Raw genomic sequence first — 19,548 nt, 5'->3', positions numbered from 1 at the left:
AGACTTGGGATCATGTGAGACCAGCCTGTTTTCGTGAGACCGTGAGACCAGCATTTTACATTTGAAACTTCACAGCAAAAATGCTGTGAAGGTGACTTTTTAAAACCTTTACAGTGTTTTTGCTGTGAAGGTTCGATTTTTTAAAACATTCACAATGTTTTTCCTGTGAAGTTTACGAGTAAAAACGTGATCTCACGAAAACAGGCTGGTCTCACGTAAACCCAACCCTATATATATATATATATATATATATATATATGGTTTTATGACACTAGATTAAAAAAACATAGATAAACGAGCAATATAATTTTATACATATTATCTTCTCTAATATAATTAATTAATACACATTTGGACTTTTAACATAATGCTAAATTCGTTTTTGTTCCTATTATGTACTAAAAAATTGTCTATTTTATTTTACTAATTTTTGAACTCCATTAGTAAAAATTTAGGAGCCCCTATGCACAAAATTATCTATTTTACAAGATCCCATTTATATTGAAAATGATATGGCACGTGAATAAGAATATGGTTGGGGTTCGGTGAGAAAGAGAGTTAAGATGAGAAGTGCAAGAAAAAAGATATTTTACTTTTGGATGCATATGAGGATGAGATACACCGAATCAATCACTTTGTATCCATGGATTTGAGATTAAAAATGATCAAAGGTCCAGATTTCCTCTTATACTTCTTAGTTTAACTCTTATTCTCATACGATATTCGAGAGTATACGGTATCTGAGTGACGGCTGCTTTGAGCTTTGATATGCATAATACTCTTAACCATATATATAGTAAAATATTTTAATATAATAATATACTATAATGTATTAATATAATATATAATATGTTATTTTTTATATATTATATTAAAATCGACCGAAGCGCCTGTTGGAGGAGCGCAACAACGGGAAGAGAACTGAACATCGACCGGAGCAATGGTGGAGACTGGAGCGACGTCAGAGGCGGAAACCGGAGCAGCAGCGAGAAGGCGAGTGGTGGCTATGGGCGGCGACAAGAATGAGAGGTCGAGATGGAGACGATTGGAGAACGAGCGACATGGAAGGATAGAGGCGACGTTTTAGGGTTAAGTAATGATGATATGGCAACTTAGGGGGTGTTTGGGATTGCTTATTTAAAACAACTTATCCTTTTTTTTATAAAAGTGCTTATTAACTTATGTGGTATCAAACCGGAATTAAATAAAATAGGGTGAAAATTGTAAACTGATAATAAGCAGTTTTTCATAAGTCATGAAGGATTAACTTATCAAAAACAGCTTATTACCGGTTTGGCACCGGTATAAACAGTTTTTTTTTCTTATCCAAACACCAGAAAACAGCTTATCACCGGTGCCAGACTAAAATAAGTTAAAAACCAGCTTTTAATTTTCATATAATTTTTTTTATCATTCCTTTATCTCGGCATGAAAATTACCAATTACCGGTTCAATAAATCAATCAAACCCTTGAATAAACAAAAATTTTAATCTAGACATTGTTTATTATTTAGTAAATATAACCTTAGCTTATTTTTTTAGGCACATCTTTGCATAGATATAAAACCAGCCTTATTGAAACGCTAGTTAGAGTAGCTTACGAGGATTGAAGAGTTTTTGGTCACTTTTTCATTATAAATTTCATTCATATTAGTTATGATTTATTATTATAAATTAAAAATAAATATTATAATATTAATTAATAGTAAATAATATTAGTTTAAAGTTATTAACTAATTTTAATTATACATTATGCATAAATATTAATTGTTAATTATTTAAAATTATTATTAATCATATTCAATTATTTTAATATCATTATTTTTTAATTGTTATGTAAATATATTTAGTTATTAAAAAACAAATATAACAATTAGGTTGATCAATTTTATTTTTAGGGGATGTTTGGCAGTTGCTGAATGGTTCGGTACAGAACGACTAAGTAGTCAGAATGATTAACAGACTCTTATGATATAGTACAAAATGAAATATAATTGTTCAGTAATTGTTTACAATGAAATTAGGGCGCTGAATGGTTAAAGAGAGAATCATGATACAAAATCACGAGGGTTTTAGAATCATTAAATATACAGACTTTTTTTTGTCAAACAAAATTCACCTCTTAACGATCCGGAGACTGTCTCTTAATGGAACTATTAAAAGGTAAATAAATAAGATTCACCTCTTAATGAAACTATTAAAAGGTAAATAAATAAGATTCACCTCTTAACGATCCGGAGACTGCCTTTTAATAGAACTATTAAGAAGTAAACAAATAAGATTCATCTCTTAACGACTCAGAGACCTTTTTTTTCAAACAAGATTCACCTTTACTTATATTATATGTAATGATTATTAAAATTTATAAATCAATGTTAAAAAATATCTAAATTTTGTTTTTAATAAATCCAAAAGTTATATAGTAATCAATTAAAATTCTTTTAATTTAATACATTATATAAACAAATTGGGATTCATTTATCAACATATTTTTTTCTTCCGTTTGAATTCATTTCAATAATTCTTTTAGTCGAGAAACTCAACGACACTATTCTTGAACAACTTGGGGCCGGGCCTTCTTTTCGCAAAAAAAATTCTTACATAAATGCTACTCCCCTTTTTACAGATATTTATTTTATTGATCAGTAATAATAATGTCAGAAATTAGGGCTAGAAACTTGAGGATCAAACGTATTGGTACTAGAGAGAAATGATAACTCCGACAATTTCCAATTCGAGATTTTCCTTGAGAGGTATCGGGAAGGAATTGGAATGGCTCTATTTGCGGTAATTTCTATCTATTATTTTGGAGAGATTGGACAAATTATTCACAGGCGGAAGAAGAAATGCAAAATAGGATTGATAGAAGAAGCACAATCAGAAATCAAATAGAAATAATGAAAAAAGAGAAAAAAAAAAAAAAAGGAAGGCCAGGAATAAAAAAAATCCCAACTGGTTGATTAATTTGTATGACCATCGAGGGGGATAATTCAAATCGAAGCAATTGGATGTCCAATTCGACGATGAAGCTTATCCCCCATCGTCTCACTGGCCGACCTTGACCCCTGTTATTTTGAGGTCATATCTAGTATTCAGAGTTTGCCTCGATTTGGTACCGCGGGAAATTTTTTCTTTTTTCATCCGATTTAGTCATTTTTCTGTTCCAAGTCCTCGTTTCAAAAAAATACGCCGCCTGGGGGCTTTACCGGGGCTAACTAATAAAAGGCCCCATTCCTAGTCTTTAAATTCAAATTGAAAGAAATTAGAATTCTCAATTCTCTACGGATTCGCGGCATGTCAAGCCCTGGTAAGGTTCTTCGCACCAAAACAATCTTTTGGTTACTCACTGGAAACGCGGGTAAACTCATTTTATTAACTTCTTTTCCTTAACCCGAAAAAATTGGATAGATCTACGAGAAATCTTATTCAGTTAGATATGGTAGATTCAAATGAGATACAAAATTCTACTTGAGCATCCAAATCTGGGTCAATCCCAGCAAAAACATCTCTAAACAAGGTTCGAGCACCATGCCAAATGTGTCCGAAGAAGAAGAGCAAAGCAAATGAAGCATGCCCAAAAGTAAACCTGCAATTATCTCGAACAAAATGTCTGTTATGCTTAAACATTTTACATATTTATCAACTAGCTTAAAAGTTAGTTTCTTTGCATAAGAATTATTTAAAATTTAATTTTATTTTAATGCAATTTTTTACTTTGAACGAAAACAAATATAACTTAAGTTCAATTTCTAAAATACCATGTCAATGGATTGGTAACAAACGATTAAAAGAAATTTGAGCTAACATCGGAGGGGTGCGCCAGGCCAAAGCAGTAGTGCAACACCAATGCAACGCTCAAAGACCCCAATAGCAAGCTATTGTATTGGATCTTTCCCCATAAAAAATAAGATTAATATCGAGTGGACCGTTGGTCCACATATCAGATATTAAACTGATAAGAACAGATACTACACTTGATCTTAGCCAAAAGGCCGAGAAAGGTATGCTTTCTTACTACCTGCGCCTTGGTTTTTATACCGCACTCCTGTGGCTTTTGTAGCCTTTACTCGGTCGATGTGGGACTCATTTTCACAGCTGGTCAAGGTGTTTAGAGCTGTTTGTTCTTTCACATTTAAGCGTTTAACTTGTTTTTTAATAAAACCAACAATGCTTTACTTTCAACCACCAAACCAAACAGAAAAAATCTCCTACAATGAGTAGTATTTAATAATCTAACTTCAATTCCATCATTTTGAGTTCGACCTTAACATTATATGTCAATATTCAAACCTAAAATAAAAATATATAAGTTCCTTTAATTTAATCAATTGACTTTTACACTAATGTTCTGACTGTTTTGTAATTGCTTGATAGTTTGCTTTAAAAAAAATCATTAACATGGATATCCAACCCGCTATACGATCTGACTAATCTCAGGACTAACACATTGGGTATACTTGAAAACGGCTCTTTTGCTCAAAAACGAAATGTTCCTGGAAATTTTTACTCCCAGTGGACTATTTGTATCTATATGCATCAGGATCCCGATTCATGGATCTCTCGGTTCAAGAGAAAAAAATAAGAGGATCGAACCATCTATTCTGACTCTTTTTCAAATTCGATAAATGTTGGTTGATCATCTATTTCGTTAGAGTTCTATAATTCAGATTTTCCTTTCCTATTTGATCCCTTTAAATTCCAGATTGAATAACTTGAAATCCTTCAAAGTTATTGAAATCAAGCTAATAATCGAGTTAATCAGTCTCAGATTCAAGCTCATAAACAAATATTATAAAAGCTTGAATCTAGGTCATAATGTACAATTCAAAATCGTTGATCAACTTCTCAACCTCGAGCACTATTTTGAAAAACCATTAGAGCTCAAGTTAAGCTTGAGTCTAATAGTATCCTCTTTACACTCGACATTATTCAACTCGTTAACACCCCTATCTTGAGGATATCAACCTCAATAGCTAGTATTTTGCAAGGACAATCCCAGTAACTAGGTGTAAACCATCACTCTTTCAACTCAAAAAACGATACCATATATAATTCAACAACTATTAAAAAATCATAATTCTCTTTCAAACAGCGTTGGTTGTTCGATTGATAACGGGATTATAGTTCTTGAATAAATAATAGAAAGGATATATGAATGCAAGAAAAATGTCACCAATCATAAGTTCACCAACTTCTAAAGAGTAAATGTTGAGGGGTAGCTTAACGAGTAAGATATGTTTGCTATCCAGAGATTACCGGTTCAACATTTTAGAGACGACTATAAATTTTCTAAACTCAAGTAGTTAAAACTTTTGAGGTTGCCCATTTATTTATTGTTAAGTCATAATTGTTATTTGTTAGGTATTTATTTTGGTTTTGTTCTCCATTAATTAGTTTAACATTTAACCACAAGTATCCGATAAAAGACAAAAAACGTGATTCACCGTCAAGTCTTATTAAAGGTCGTAATCGTTCCTACCATTTTTCAAAAATTAATATTTATCTTTGTTTTGGTGGAGTTAGAATGGGTTAGGATCTAAAGGATTAACCCGATGGCTTTTTATATGAACTTAAAGAGATTGTTAAGTCCTTAATTAATACTTCTAACCCATAATTAATAATCTTAACCAGAATTCAACTTTCAGATTTATTTTTCATGTTATCCTTTATTTTAAGACGATCAACACCTCAACGCCAAATACGAATTAAAACAGTTTCAAGAATGAATCAATAAAATATCTAAGAGACAATTCTTATATATCTGAATGATTTGGTTTATACATAACTAGAAAAAACCTTGATAACTAGAATTGGAGGGGTGCGCCAGGCCGAGGCAATAGTGCAACACCAAGGCGACGCGCAAAGACCCCAATAGCAAGCTATTGTGTTGGATCTTTCCCCATAAAAAATTAGATTAATATCGAGTGGACCGATGGTCCACGTATCAGATATTAAACTGATAAGAACAGATACTACACTTGATCTTAGCCAAAAGGCCGAGAAAGGTATGCCTTCTCCATACCTGCGCCTTGGTTTTTATATCCGTTCCTCTGGTCTTTGTAGCCTTTACTCAGCCGATGTGGGACTCCCATCCACTCTTTACAGCCGTTGGATGAAGCAAGCTAGTTAACAGCAATACACCAATATTTCTAACTGAATTTTATTTAATTTAATTTTTTTTAACTTTTATAAAATTAGCGAACGCAAGTAAATTCATAATTGCTGGAATAATTGCATTATATCTCTTAAATTGTTTTTTTTTGGGCTTAATTAACCATTTAGCTCATTATCTTGATAATTTTCTTAAATGTGTTAAAATAAATTTGGATCATACAAACACGTGTTAATATCGGGATACTTGCATTGTCATTGTAATCGTTATTTTGTTCATTTTATTGCCTTAAATAACCATTCATGTTATACATTTTATTAACGGACCGTTTACTAAATACTTACTCGGTAAGTGGTAATCAATAAAATTTAACATTATTATACTTACTGAGTAAGATTTTAGTCCACCAAAACGACATCGCATGCAACAATTTACCCGGTAAGTGTTTACCGTGGTAAGAGTCGTCGCCCTCACTTACCGGGTAAGACTCTTGGTCCTTCTCTCGTTCTTTCGGGTAAGATTTTTGGTTCTTACTATATTCATTACGTGAGGTAACATGACTTGGTAAGCTCTTACCCGAGTAAGTATTTGGTAAACGACCCTAAATGTGATAAGAATTTTGACATTTTCTATTAAATGACTTCAAGTAATGTTTGAAGAAATCATCATTAGTGATGATCAAATAAAAATGTTGCTTCTTGGAATGTTGTATGGTGTTTGACTCTCTGTCCTTGTCATGACAATGCTTAACAATGAGATTTATTATTTATGTAGCTAATGGAACATGTTCGGAAAAGATAGTGTTATATGTTCCTTTTTTCTTGAACGCTACTGCACGTCCGTCCACGGTGCGGTAAGGCACCAAATCACAAGCTTCTGATAAAAAACGAATAATATTCACCCTTTCTAACATTATACTGGATCACAGTTGCAAAAAGATAACTTTAGGTTAATAGGTGGATTGGGTAATTGGTCTGTTCTGGTTGCCATTTAGTTAATAACTAGTGGACATTGAGGTTCCGCTTGAACTCACCGCATTCTAGTTTCCAGGAGCGCATTGGAGTTCGAAAGCAAATATTAGTGAAATGATTTTGACCCCATTTAACAATGTAAGGATCTTGCTGTTATGGATTTAAGGGTTTAAACAAAATGTTGGGATCGTGACCAAAACAAATAAGATCTTGTTCAAATTCTTAATCAATTAAAAGAAATTGAAAAATCGTAGACTGCTTCTTCAAAGACCAAATGTTGAATGAATCAAGATGGCTAAACATGGATAATATGTGACTATTATGTCACAAATCACTTATAGGTTGAATAACAAGAAATCCTTGAAGGATTATTGAAATCTAAGCTCTAATAATCGAGTTAATTGGTCTCAGGTTCAAGCTCATAAACGAGATTATAAGCTTGAATCTATGTTGCAATATATAATTCAAAATTGTTGATCAACTTCTCAACCTCGAACACTATTTTAAAAATAAGTATTTGAATACAAGTTAAGGTTGAGTCTAATATTATTTTCTTCAACACTTAGACGACTCGTTAGCGCACCCCTATCATGAGGATATCAACCTCAATATCTTGCAAGGATAATTCCAGCAAGTAGAGAAAACGATACCGTATAGTTTGATAGTTAATAAACAAATATCTTTAATTGTACAATTGATTCAATTATCTGAACTCAAAATAATATTTTGAGGTTACCCATTCAAATATTCTTAAAGTCATATAATTGTTATTTGTTAGGTTATTTAATTACTCAAAAAAAGGTGATTCCTTTTTACGAGATTAGGCTTGATAAAAACTTGAGAACTAGAATTGGAGGGGTGCGCCAGGCCAAAGCAATAGTGCAAAACCAAGGCGACGCGCAAAGACCCCAATAGCAAGCTATTGTGTTGGATCTTTCCCCATAAAAAATTAGATTAATATCGAGTGGACCGATGGTCCACRTATCAGATATTAAACTGATAAGAACAGATACTACACTTGATCTTAGCCAAAAGGCCGAGAAAGGTATGCCTTCTCCCTACCTGCGCCTTGGTTTTTATATGCGTTCCTCCGGTCTCTGTAGCCTTTACTCAGCCGATGTGGGACTCCCATTCACTCTTTACAGCCGTTGGATGAAGCAAGCTAGTTAACAGCAATACGCCAATATTCCTAACTAATATTATTTAATTTAATTTTGTTGAACTTTTATAAAATTAGCGAACGTAAGTAAATTCATAATTGCATTATATCTGTTAATTTGTTTTTTTGCTTAAATTAACCATTTAGCTAATTATCTTCATAAGTTTCTTAAATGCGTTAAAATAAATTTGATCCCTTTTGTAAATGAGTTGTTTGTATAAAATTGTTATCATAAATAATTACATAAATGTATTATTTCTTCAAATGTTATTCATATATGGGTATTTAGTCTTGTTGCATTATTTAATAATATGGTACATTTTTTCACAGTATTTTAAGAAATAGGTTCGATAGATCGAAAATTTATATAATTTCTTTTCACTCCGAGCAAATATCAATGAAATGATAACGACTCATCTAACACCGGTAATAATCTAGTTCTTAGAATATTAATATTTAAACAAAATGTTAATTTAAACCAACACAAATCAAACTTTCCTAATCAATTAAAAGAGTCGGAAACTGTTGATAGCCTCTTATACAACACCAAAGTTGAACGAGTCATAATTGGCTGAAGACTAATACGTGACTTTAGTTGTCATTTCATAATTACACATCATTAAATTTTTTAGTAATCTTTCCAAAAAAAAAAACTCCAATGTTAGTTATCGTATAAAATTTGATTAACAGTATTTGAATAATATTTAAAAAGTACAGGTTAAAAATAACTATTCAAAATACATGTATTAAGACATCATTTATTTACGTACTGCACAAGTTATGCAGTAAACCCACAAGTAATACTTTAATTTAACGTGTGCTCATAACTTTAGGACTGCCAATCAGACAAATCAACCATTTGTTCTCTCCAACTATAGGATCTACAAGCCTTCTCTTCAACCCCGATCTTATTGACTTCTCACAAACACCATATTTTGGTCTTGATACGCTCTCGAAACACGGTGATGATTCCTCGAGGCTCTCGACGCTTGCGTCTTCCACAATCTTGTTCACGACCTCCAACACTTCGCTCATCTTTGGCCGCATTCTTGGTTGTCTAAGCAAGCATTTGTTAGCCACGGCTGCTAGTTTTTGCGCCGACTTGAGCGAGTAATTCCCTGCGAGCCGAGGGTCTAGAATATGTTCGAATTTTCGCAGGTCACGTGAAAGGTGTGGTCTAACCCATTCCAAGAGCTTCTGCTCGTTTTTTGGCTTATTACGGTCCATCGGCCGTCGACCGGTGATTAGTTCGTACAAAAAGATCCCATAGCTCCATACGTCACTTTTATACGTTAGGCGTCCTGTTTGGACATATTCTGGAGCTGCGTATCCAACGGTTCCAACTACCTGTTCAGATTAATAAAATTTTAAATTTGGGTTAGAACGGGTCGATTTAGGTTCAATTTTCTATTTGCATTATTTGGGTTATTCTCCGACCAACCCAACTCAACTCGGCCCACATAAATATAAAAACCTTCGAGGATTACTAAACAGGGTTTCAACGTACTGCTGTCGACACATGGCTTAGCTCGTCTGACGGGCCAAGCCGAGCCAACCCGAAATCTGATAGCTTCGCATTCCAATTCCCATCCAAAAGAATGTTTGAAGATTTGAAATCTCGGAAAATTATCTACATGACCATAAATCAATAACACAGTTGTTAACAAGATTTTCTTTAAACAAAACAACCATATAAATCATCTTTTTGTTGGCGGAAAGCGCATAGATTTATATAGTTATTTCGAGTCTAGTACCTGAAATTCCATGCCTTCGTGAAGATAAGCTAAGCCACGTGCAGCATCCTGCGCAATTTTGAGTCTAGTAGACCACGGAAGAGGCGTCCGAAACCTGTTACACAAATGATCTTGAACGCTCCTATTTGGCATATACTCGTACACAAGAAGACGTTGGATTCCTCTTTCATCATCCACAGCACAATACCCCACAAGTTTGACCAGGTTCGGATGGTCAACGAACCCCAAAACGTTCACCTCCGTGACCCATTCTTTGTGACCCTGAGAAATTAATCCAAATGGAACCACAATATCATGTTTCCTTATAAACCAGTGTACAAATACAGCTCCTAATCATGCCCCACTTCAATGTCAAACCTAGTACTTTTAGAATCCGCAATTAGTATGAAAGGTTCTACCGTTTCTAACAATCGTTCTATTAGTACGTAGAGTTTATTGTATAGTTTAACGAAGTTACATGCATACAACAAATTTGAGATAGAATTGAATAAATTTTGAAGTTCAACACTAGATTCTTTGACTCAAAAAAGTCAATCATGACCAACGGTTTGTCAAACCCAGAACATGTGAAATTCATGATGAATATGAATATGAATTGCGTAATATTTGAAGTTCAAAACTAAGTTCTTTGACTGTTACAAGTAAATTATGACAATTATCATGTAACTTGACCACGGGGAAAGAAAGTAAACATAAACATTCATATGCTTTCAAGAAAATTAACATAAATCAAGAAGAATGCCATTAAAACAACCATGATTTAACTAGATTTCGCTACTTTGGCAAGCTGGGGCTTCTCGAAAAGGTAATTATGTGTTCATACTCAAGAAAGTGCAAGTAAAAGATCAAGAAACTAAACCTGCAATCCCCTTCTGCTAAGTTGTTTGACAGCAACATCAATCTTCTTACTCGAATCATCCGTATCTCTTATTACAGCCCGATACACGCCTCCAAAACCGCCTTCACCGATCATGAGGGCCCGGCTAAAGTTCCTCGTGGCTGCTTTCAGCTCAGCGAATGCAAATTCCCGGAGATTGTTGTTACTCCTACCACTTGGGTTTTGAGTCAAACTTGTGAACGAAATCCTTGTGGATGATTCGGTGCTAATATCAGAGATATCCATTGACATAAACTCGGAGCCTGATCTCCTCCCCTCTTGACCATTCCACATGGAGATGGGGGAGCGAACCGAAGTTGACTTTGTACTCTTTGGTTCGCCATTTTTGTCTCCATGGGAGAAGGAGAAACACTTCATAGCCTTCATGGTTCAGCAAGATTTAGTAGCCATGATCACAGACAAATTAAGAACTCTCCTTCGTCACTATATACACACATACAATGAATCAAGAAAGTGTTTGTGTACAATTTTATGATTTTGTTGCTTATTATTGCCCCTCTTTTGTTTTTAATATTGAAAACAAATCAAATGAACTCCTTAATCAATACTAACCACAGCAATATTGAGCAGGATAATAAGGATTTGAAGATGATAAAAGATTGCAGGGTTATAATCCATCTTTCCCAAATTAAACGAGATTTATCGATCATGATATAAGGAATACAAAAGGCTGATCTAATTTGGGATTGGAGGGTTTTTTCTGGGAATACAAAATCAAGTATCGATTGAAGAAAATCCCAAATTGGTTTTTTCAATTCATCAGCTTTGATCAATAATTGACAAAAAAAACCCATCAACTTTTGTGAAGATCACACCCAATTTCCACTGAATCAGTAAATTCCCAACTTACGAACACGCATATTCAAATAAGAAAAATATGAATAAAATGAATAAATACCTTACGCAACCTTCGCTGAATATTTTGGGGGAAATCAAGAACTATGAGGCTCCAAAAACCCTAATTGAGGGAGATTTAAAAGAACCCAGATGCTAAGGAGAAGAAAGGGGGATTGATAAAGTGATTACAAGGACAGGCAGCTGGAATTTAGCTTACCAAACACATCTTATTATCACCCAATGAAACCAACACAGAGGGATGATGGTGATGAATATATGGAGGGAAAAGAGGAATACAGGGACATTTATATTTTTAAATTATTTTTATTTTTTATTTTCTTTATAACATCATTTACAAATTACATAAAATAGCTATTTCATTTTATTTTAATTAAAAAAAATTATAGAAAAATAAACTACCTTCTTATTCTCTGATTCATGAGTTAAATTCTCAATTGAACAAACAAATATAATGTTTAATAAATGTAAACTTCCAGACATGGATGCATATTAGGATGAGATGTATTGAGATAAGACCCACTTGATCAATCATCGTATTAAGCACGATACATAAATGAATTTGAGATTAAAGGCGATCAAAGGTACATGTTATTTCTTACACGTCTCACATGATACTCATTTGTGTGCCTTATAGTGTTTGGTAGATGTTACTTTTAATTTTGATTTTTCAAAGTCAAAATAATTAGAATTTGGAAAACATGTAAGAAGTTGAAAAGATTATTTTTAAAATACATGTACTTATATTTGTATTTTAAATCAAATGGTCGTCTGATTATATATGTTAAAGTCATGATAATCACTTTAAAAATACACATCCAAACAGCCATGATTAATGTTGTTCATATGTAATGCATAAGACTACATTGTTTTGCTTTTTCTTTGAAACGTCATTACGTCAAACGGCAGTATAACCTCATCCCAAAATCCGTCATAGTTTTACGTGTGTAACTTCATCAATATGGCGGTCAACGCATGTAACACCATGTTTTCCATACTTGTAATGACTAATAGATATTATAAATACTACACAATAGCATATATGTTATAATAATTGTAGCAAAAATCTTAAAACGTCGTTATAACCTTTAAATAAACTGAAATACTGAGTGTGGGGGTAAAAAGTCAACTAAAATTGAACAAGTCCAGTTGGTAAACACATCATGCTTAAAAACAACATATGAAACATAAATAAATACTTTATTGATTTTGCTTTTATCTTAACACTTCATGAAACACGTATTATCAGTCATCTTCATGCTAAGCAAGTCATGGTTTATATACGATATATTGTTCCACATTTTCTAGGTCAAATGAAACTCATGTGCAGTATGTGTAGGTTCAACAAATTCTGATAAAATACTATTAACACAGGTTTTATTTGTATTATAGTCACTTGTTTTGATCACTGGACTTGTTATAAAGTTGACTTATCATTGTACAATGATATGAACAAGGTCAAGTCGAAAGAAGTCTTATGCAACTCTAGAAGTTGTTTTTAGTCTTGTGTACACCAACTCGTCTTAATTATATCGTATTAACTGCTTAATGTGCCCCTTCATATGAGCTCTTAGCTCACATTACCTAACACACACGACTTTCTTTGATGAGTCTCATACTCGCGTAAAGTGACCATCTTCTTGACCTGGTATAAGCAACCTCGTATGTCACACCGAAAGTCGCGTTGTGTATGAAGCATACACTTGACACCACCAAGAACATAGAAAAAGCATTTGAATCTATTTCTTAACCTACAATTGTTAGCTTTTCTTGTATGAAAAATTACAAAACACTCTTAATCATCTTATGACATGTATACACAGTACTTAAACCAACATAACATGCTTTAATTTGTGCATATCACACACATATATACTTTTAACGAATTGATGGCCTTAAGGCCTCATTTTCAATAGCACTTACATGCAAGTGATTTAACAATACATCATTGCCAATGTAGGATCATAAAAACACATGTTTTGCATAATATTCATACCTCAGGTTAGCCTAGACTCTAAGCACCACTTATTCTTTTATGTAATAAATAAATAAATAATAATAAATAAATAAAACTGACAACCCTTTTATTGCCTATGAACTAACAATTGAGCATAACAATGTGCTCCCAACTGTTGTCATCGAAAAATGATAGATTCATCCTCAACATTACAATTGAACATGTTTATGCCATTTATATTAGAGTTACTTAGGGTGTGTTTGGTGTCAGGACAAGACTGGACTGGACATGATAGAACAACTGTTCAACGTTTGGTAAGATAGCACTGGACAGAACAGAACAAGTAAAAATATTTCAGACAAACGAAATTTAATTTTTTGTTTCCCCTAAGCATAAAATACAACTGATTGTTAAACTAACAAGATAAGATTTATTTATCAAGACTGTTCATTATTTATTATACTAAGAATTTAATTAACAAATTTGATGTTGATCGTGGTTTTTTTTAATTCTATGGTATTTACAAATATAAGAAGGTCAACAACTATTAACAAAGTTTATTAAAATAAATGAATTTTTTTATAGTCGTCTGTTTTGCAACATTTTCTATTTATAATTTTTTTTTATATTTCAACCATGTTATAATTTAATCACATATGCTATTGGATTTAAAGGTACATGTATCATTTTTAATGCGGAATGTGACGACGTTTATTTGTACATTATCTCTATTTGCAAGTACAATAAGTACGGGTATATAAAAAAACATAATTAATTGTATCGAAATAGTTTATTCATAAGTAGGTGAAGTAGGTTTAAAGGACGTAAGTACGCATACCTTTCATGATAGAGAGGTTGTCTCCGATTTTTTATTTAGCCGTTTATGTATATAAAAGTGAAAAAAGATAACTAGATCATTGTGGTTTTTAAGCATTCAAATTTAGTATCATTATGAAAAAACGTCACTGCAAAAAGAACGTCATTGAATGCTTAAAAACCAGACAATTAACACTATACTACAAATAAACATAAACGAACATTTATAAAAATAACACCGACTTAATGTTTACGAAAAAATGATGTTGGTAGGTTAACCCAACTCGTTTTGACACGATCCATTTTATCATATCATCCAACCTGATTATTTTATCACTTTATAAATATTAACAAATAGAAGAATATTCTTCTCGTACATGCCTTGTTCTAGTCCCCATTTACATAAAAAGAAGTTGTTTATAGAAATAATCTAATAATCGTTACTTGTGAAATAACCAGCTTAAAAATTAAATAACAGTAACCCAATAAAACAACACTGGATAAATCCAAATGCATTGAACAACAAGTAGTAGAGCCAAAAAACAAACAAACGGTTAAAAATCTATAAACTTAATATAATTTAATTTAAAAGAAACACAAATTCTTTATACTATAATTTTTAAACATCTTTTACGATTAAAAAAATTGGAGGGTCGATTGCACTTTATAGCCTTTTTTATTGGTTACGTGATAACAAACAAACTATTTGGGTGTTTGAGATTGCTTATAAAAATAACTTATTGACTTATTTCGGTGTGACACCGGTAATAAACACTTTTGAGTGTTTGGATAAACAATTTATATCGGTGCCAAACCGGTAACAAAGAGGTTTTGAAGAAGTTAAATCATTCTGACTTATAATAAATTGAGAAGTGTTTTTGTAGAAAAGTATAAATTATTTAAAATAAGCAATCCCAAACACCCCCTATAAAGATAAGTAACAAGAAAACAAGAGATTTTGGAATAATAAGAAGTATAAGGACTTGGTTGTAAAGATATATAAAGTTCAAGGTCAGTTATAATCGATAATAAAACTGTAGGGACTCGTTTTGATCAAGAACCATACATATCCCATTTTTATTTAGAACTTGTTTCCCCCTTTTCTAAAACCCTAACCCTCTCGTCCCTTACCGTTTCTCCAAATCCGCAGAACCCTACCCTTCAGATCGGCGACAATGTCGATGTCGAAGAGTTCAAAGATGCTTCAGTACATAAATTACCGTATGCGGGTCACGATCCAAGACGGACGTCAGCTAGTCGGTAAGTTCATGGCCTTCGACCGCCACATGAATCTCGTAATTGGCGACTGCGAAGAGTTCCGTAAGTTACCCCCTGCGAAAGGTGCGAAGAAGAACGAAGAACGCGAGGACCGGCGGACTCTTGGTCTCGTTCTTTTGAGAGGCGAAGAGGTGATTTCCATGACTGTTGAAGGCCCTCCACCACCTGACGAGAACCGGGCCAAAGCCGTCGGAGCGGCTGCGTTGGCTGGTCCGGGTCTTGGTCGTGCTGCTGGTCGTGGAATCCCGACTGCGCCTTTAATTCAGGCTCAACCGGGTTTAGCTGGACCAGTTAGGGGAGTTGGTGGGCCTGCTCCAGGCATGATGCAGCCGCAGATTTCTCGACCACCTGTTCCGAACATGTCTGCTCCGCCCATGAACTACCCACAGGCTCCAGTGATTCGACCCGGACAGATGCCGTACCCTGGACAGGGTCCTCCTCCTCAGATGCCACGCGGACCACCTCCACAGATGCCCCCTCAGTTTGCTCAACGGCCTCCTGGTCAGTATCAGGTGCCTCCGCCCGGGCAGTACGGGCAGAGACCTATGGCTCCCCCTCCCCAGATGATGAGGGGTCCGCCACCACCAGGAGGAGCTCCACGTCCTGGTATGCCTGGTCCGCCTCCATCTGCTCGGCCTGGGATGCCTCCTCCTGGTGGGCAGATTCCAGTTTATGGCCCTCCTCGGCCTGGTATGCCACCTCCGCCAAACTCTCAGCAACAACAGCAGCAGCAATGATTGGTACGTGTGGCCTTATATTAGCGCATGCTATCTTGCTTGGACTTGAAATATGGGATGACGTAGTTTATTTCATGTCTATCTATTTGCATTTGGGCTCAGTTTAACTGTTTAAGTAAATATATGTGTATATTGGTTATCTTAGAGGGTACATTCAAAACCATGCATACTAACTGTTTTTCTCTGATGATTTATGGTACTACTCTTATGCATGACAAATCTTGTTCAGTGTTGCCTATATAGAAGTAGTAAATAGCCAATGTTAGTTCATTCTCACTCGATCATAGTACTAATCTATCATAGGATTATACTCTCTGTAATGTAGCAGACATATGGCTAGCTAGGAGCTTTAGGACATGCACTAATATAAATTTGACGTCCTTAGCTGACCATCAAGCAATACCGTGAAATGGGTGGCTCATTTGACAAGTGATAAACAATCATACATTAAACTTAAAAACCTGAATAATATAGCACCTATTCAACTTTAGCAGATTGAACCCAGCTTATTTACTTATCCATACAATGGTAATATGCAATCACTCTTTGCATACAAAAAACTGCATTTGGAAGCAAAAAAAATGTGGCATAAATCATACTTATTCTGCTTAGCCTTTGAGAACACATTTAATCTCACTCAATCAAGCTCGTTTCGTTGCATCAATCATCTTTTCACTATCCATTAATGATGTCATATTCTCTTGCTATATTATTCTCTTTGCTTGAAATCCATTCATGGGAGAGAAAACCCATCGACATCAACCCACTCTCATTCGTACTATCGTTCGGGTGCTTTGTCTTCTTTGACATGGCCAGATTCATGACCAGGAGAGAATCATAGGTGCTTGGAGCTGTGAGATCTGCTTCAAAGGGGAGGAGTTGAGAGAAGTGATTGTGGGCATCTATTTTTTTCAATCTGCAAGGCTGAATGGTCTCGATTCCCTTCATCAATTTGTGGGCTTACTATAGCAAGCATTCTTAGTGCATTTTTATGTTTCTGTTCATCACTGGACTTCCTGATGGTTACAACCTTGCACGGCTGTCACTTCAGCTTCGTCTTTGATAGTTGACGTTTTACTGTAGCAGTCTTTCGTTTTGTAATATTTTGTATTAAAGAGCTATTGTTACATCATGAGAGATGGGGAGGGGAAATTAAGATTCACGATAAGCGCATTTGATGGTGAGGTCAAAGCTTTGAGAGAGAGTTATACATTTGCAGCATTTCAAAAACTGCTGTCTAGTCATGAGTTATAACTAGTAAATAAAGCCTACAACATTTCTAGACTGTGCATTCCATGCATGTTCGACTCTGCCAAATTGGCAGAGTTTTTGGAATGGAAAAGCTTTTATCCTCGCATGGAGGGAATAAAGGCCTACAACATTCTTGTATTGCATTTCTACTTTTCTGCCTTTTAAACTATGGAGGGAATTTCGGTTTGAGGCTCTTTTGTTTTTGGGAATGGGTTTCCTCTTTTCATGTATTTTAAAGCTGTTGTTAAAAAAGGACAACTTTACATACCTTGGTCTTCTCTGATATTTTTACTGTCAGTTTTGTGACCTTGCTGTGACAGTGGCTGAAGTTGCAAGTAATCTTTTTAAACTGGCAATCTGCTGCATTCTATTCAGCCGCCTATTTAAAGCTCTAATTTCGTGCGTGTATGTGTGTGTATATCATCAGCAATCGATGGACAGAGTGGGTAGTTAAACGGGCCATTGATCTTTGGCTCAATTTGATTATAAAGTACCTTAAGGACTTATGGTTTGCCCTGGTGGACTTGAGAATGCTGACATTCATAAAATATAGATAACTTAAATTTGTATATTACTATTTCCAGCTGTCATCCAGAGCTTAGGAAAGTCTGAAATGATGTTCTCTTCCTCTCACTGGCAATACCCTTAAAAACATAAAGCTTAGCAAGAGCAGTTGTTAAAGAACTTCTGAAGGTGCATTAATGGCCCATGACATTTTTCAGAATCTGAAATTTTTGGATCTGATTTGAGATTTTGTGTTGCTCCCTTGTATCAGGGTCAATTATACGTAACTGCATAAAGCTTACTTTTTCAACTCTACAATTGCTTAAACTCTAGGAGTTTGATGTCTCTGTAATTCTTCTGTTAAAAGAATTATATTTTGATTTTTTTAATCGCCTTGTAGCTTGTTTTTTAACCTATCATGTTTGTGGATGGCTGCCTTGTCAGAACTGGGGAATTTGTTTAATCTTTTTTGTGTAGTAGCACTGCAGCACACAACTGTTAGAAATAGTGTGGTTTCTTGAAGACCACTAACATCATTGACTATGACTTGTAATCTTTTTGCATCAGAAAAATTGATCTAAATCTGTTTTGGTTCTTTGCCTCCATTGGGCGGGGTTCTTCATGCTAATTGCATTAATTGAAGCCTCGAAGGTCTTGGAGATCTATCAGATATAGATCATACTATTTATGAATGATATCATTGAGAAGAATCTTCAATTTATGAAGAACGTCACCCATTGTTTCACATTTCCTTGCTCTCTCTCAGAGGGTTTTGACAATGACAAATAACTAAATTGTGTAGTTTTTAATAAAAAATTACACATAATAACTAGCAGTAACAATACAGGCAAATTGAGCCCGCTGTATGAAATATGACATTTCTTTTTTAGCCTGCTTCTAATTTGGGACAAAATGTAGACGAAAGTGCATGTTTGAACGAAATCAAACTTATTTTCTTATGAAAATGTGTTGTACTGTTTATCTTGGCATATTTTTTTGTTAGAAATACTTATAGCTAATATCGTTGTGGTGCGTGGCAGGGTGGTTTTCCAGTTTAGCAATTCTGTGAAGATGTATCGGAATCCCATGCTTATAAGCTGCTGCAGCAAACGGCTTACCTTGAATTTCCTAATAGGGTTTGTATTAGGTGAAACATTACTATCTTGTCGGACTTAATTTTGTGATGTTGGATTTAGCACATATTATGACCATTAAATATCATTTTGCAGAAGAGTTGAAACCTGAATTTAACTGCC

At 34.3% G+C, this 19,548-nt stretch overlaps 2 protein-coding genes and 3 non-coding genes across 10 annotated transcripts in view; 1 reads left to right on the top strand and 4 right to left on the bottom strand.

Moving 5' to 3' along the window:
• Positions 1–3,809: 3,809 nt before the first annotated feature.
• LOC112503387 lies at positions 3,810–4,005 on the bottom strand. The gene has a single exon (XR_003067950.1). It is a non-coding gene; the product is annotated as a U2 spliceosomal RNA (small nuclear RNA).
• A 1,808-nt stretch (positions 4,006–5,813) lies between these two features.
• Positions 5,814–6,009, bottom strand: LOC112503262. The gene has a single exon (XR_003067909.1). It is a non-coding gene; the product is annotated as a U2 spliceosomal RNA (small nuclear RNA).
• Positions 6,010–7,936: 1,927 nt separating this feature from the next.
• LOC112503328 lies at positions 7,937–8,132 on the bottom strand. The gene has a single exon (XR_003067933.1). It is a non-coding gene; the product is annotated as a U2 spliceosomal RNA (small nuclear RNA).
• Positions 8,133–8,962: 830 nt separating this feature from the next.
• On the bottom strand, positions 8,963–11,928 carry LOC112499908 (serine/threonine-protein kinase PCRK1-like). Of its 2 annotated transcripts, XM_025103178.1 has the most exons (5): positions 11,793–11,928; positions 10,856–11,317; positions 9,997–10,257; positions 9,750–9,872; positions 8,963–9,589 (listed from the first exon to the last, which is right to left on the bottom strand). In XM_025103178.1, exons 2-5 carry the CDS (start codon positions 11,258–11,260, stop codon positions 9,053–9,055), a joined length of 1,326 nt encoding a protein of 441 aa, XP_024958946.1. In that variant the 5' UTR covers positions 11,261–11,317; positions 11,793–11,928; the 3' UTR covers positions 8,963–9,052. The 2 variants fall into 2 exon arrangements, with proteins under 2 accessions (XP_024958946.1, XP_024958950.1); XM_025103182.1 differs by lacking the exon at positions 9,750–9,872.
• Positions 11,929–15,645: 3,717 nt separating this feature from the next.
• Positions 15,646–19,548, top strand: part of LOC112513176 (small nuclear ribonucleoprotein-associated protein B'-like) — a 12,998-nt gene continuing 9,095 nt past the window's right edge. For 2 of the 5 annotated variants that reach the window (XR_003069265.1, XR_003069263.1), the window contains exons 1-2: positions 15,646–16,540; positions 19,333–19,428. Coding sequence is in view for 2 of the 5 variants with exons in the window: in XM_025119348.1 (XP_024975116.1) it covers positions 15,698–16,537 (840 nt within the window). In the remaining 3 variants the exon portion in view is untranslated. Of the gene's footprint in view, positions 16,541–17,353; positions 18,195–19,332 lie in introns of those variants that run through there. The other 3 variants (XR_003069264.1, XM_025119348.1, XM_025119368.1) reach the window with 3 other exon arrangements.

The sequence above is a fragment of the Cynara cardunculus genome (genome assembly GCF_001531365.2).
Source record: "Cynara cardunculus var. scolymus isolate 2C chromosome LG 1, CcrdV1, whole genome shotgun sequence".
NCBI classification, from domain to species: Eukaryota; Viridiplantae; Streptophyta; class Magnoliopsida; order Asterales; family Asteraceae; genus Cynara; species Cynara cardunculus.
The sequence above is the reverse complement of the archived record's forward strand: the minus strand, read 5'-3'. Positions and strand labels throughout refer to the sequence as shown.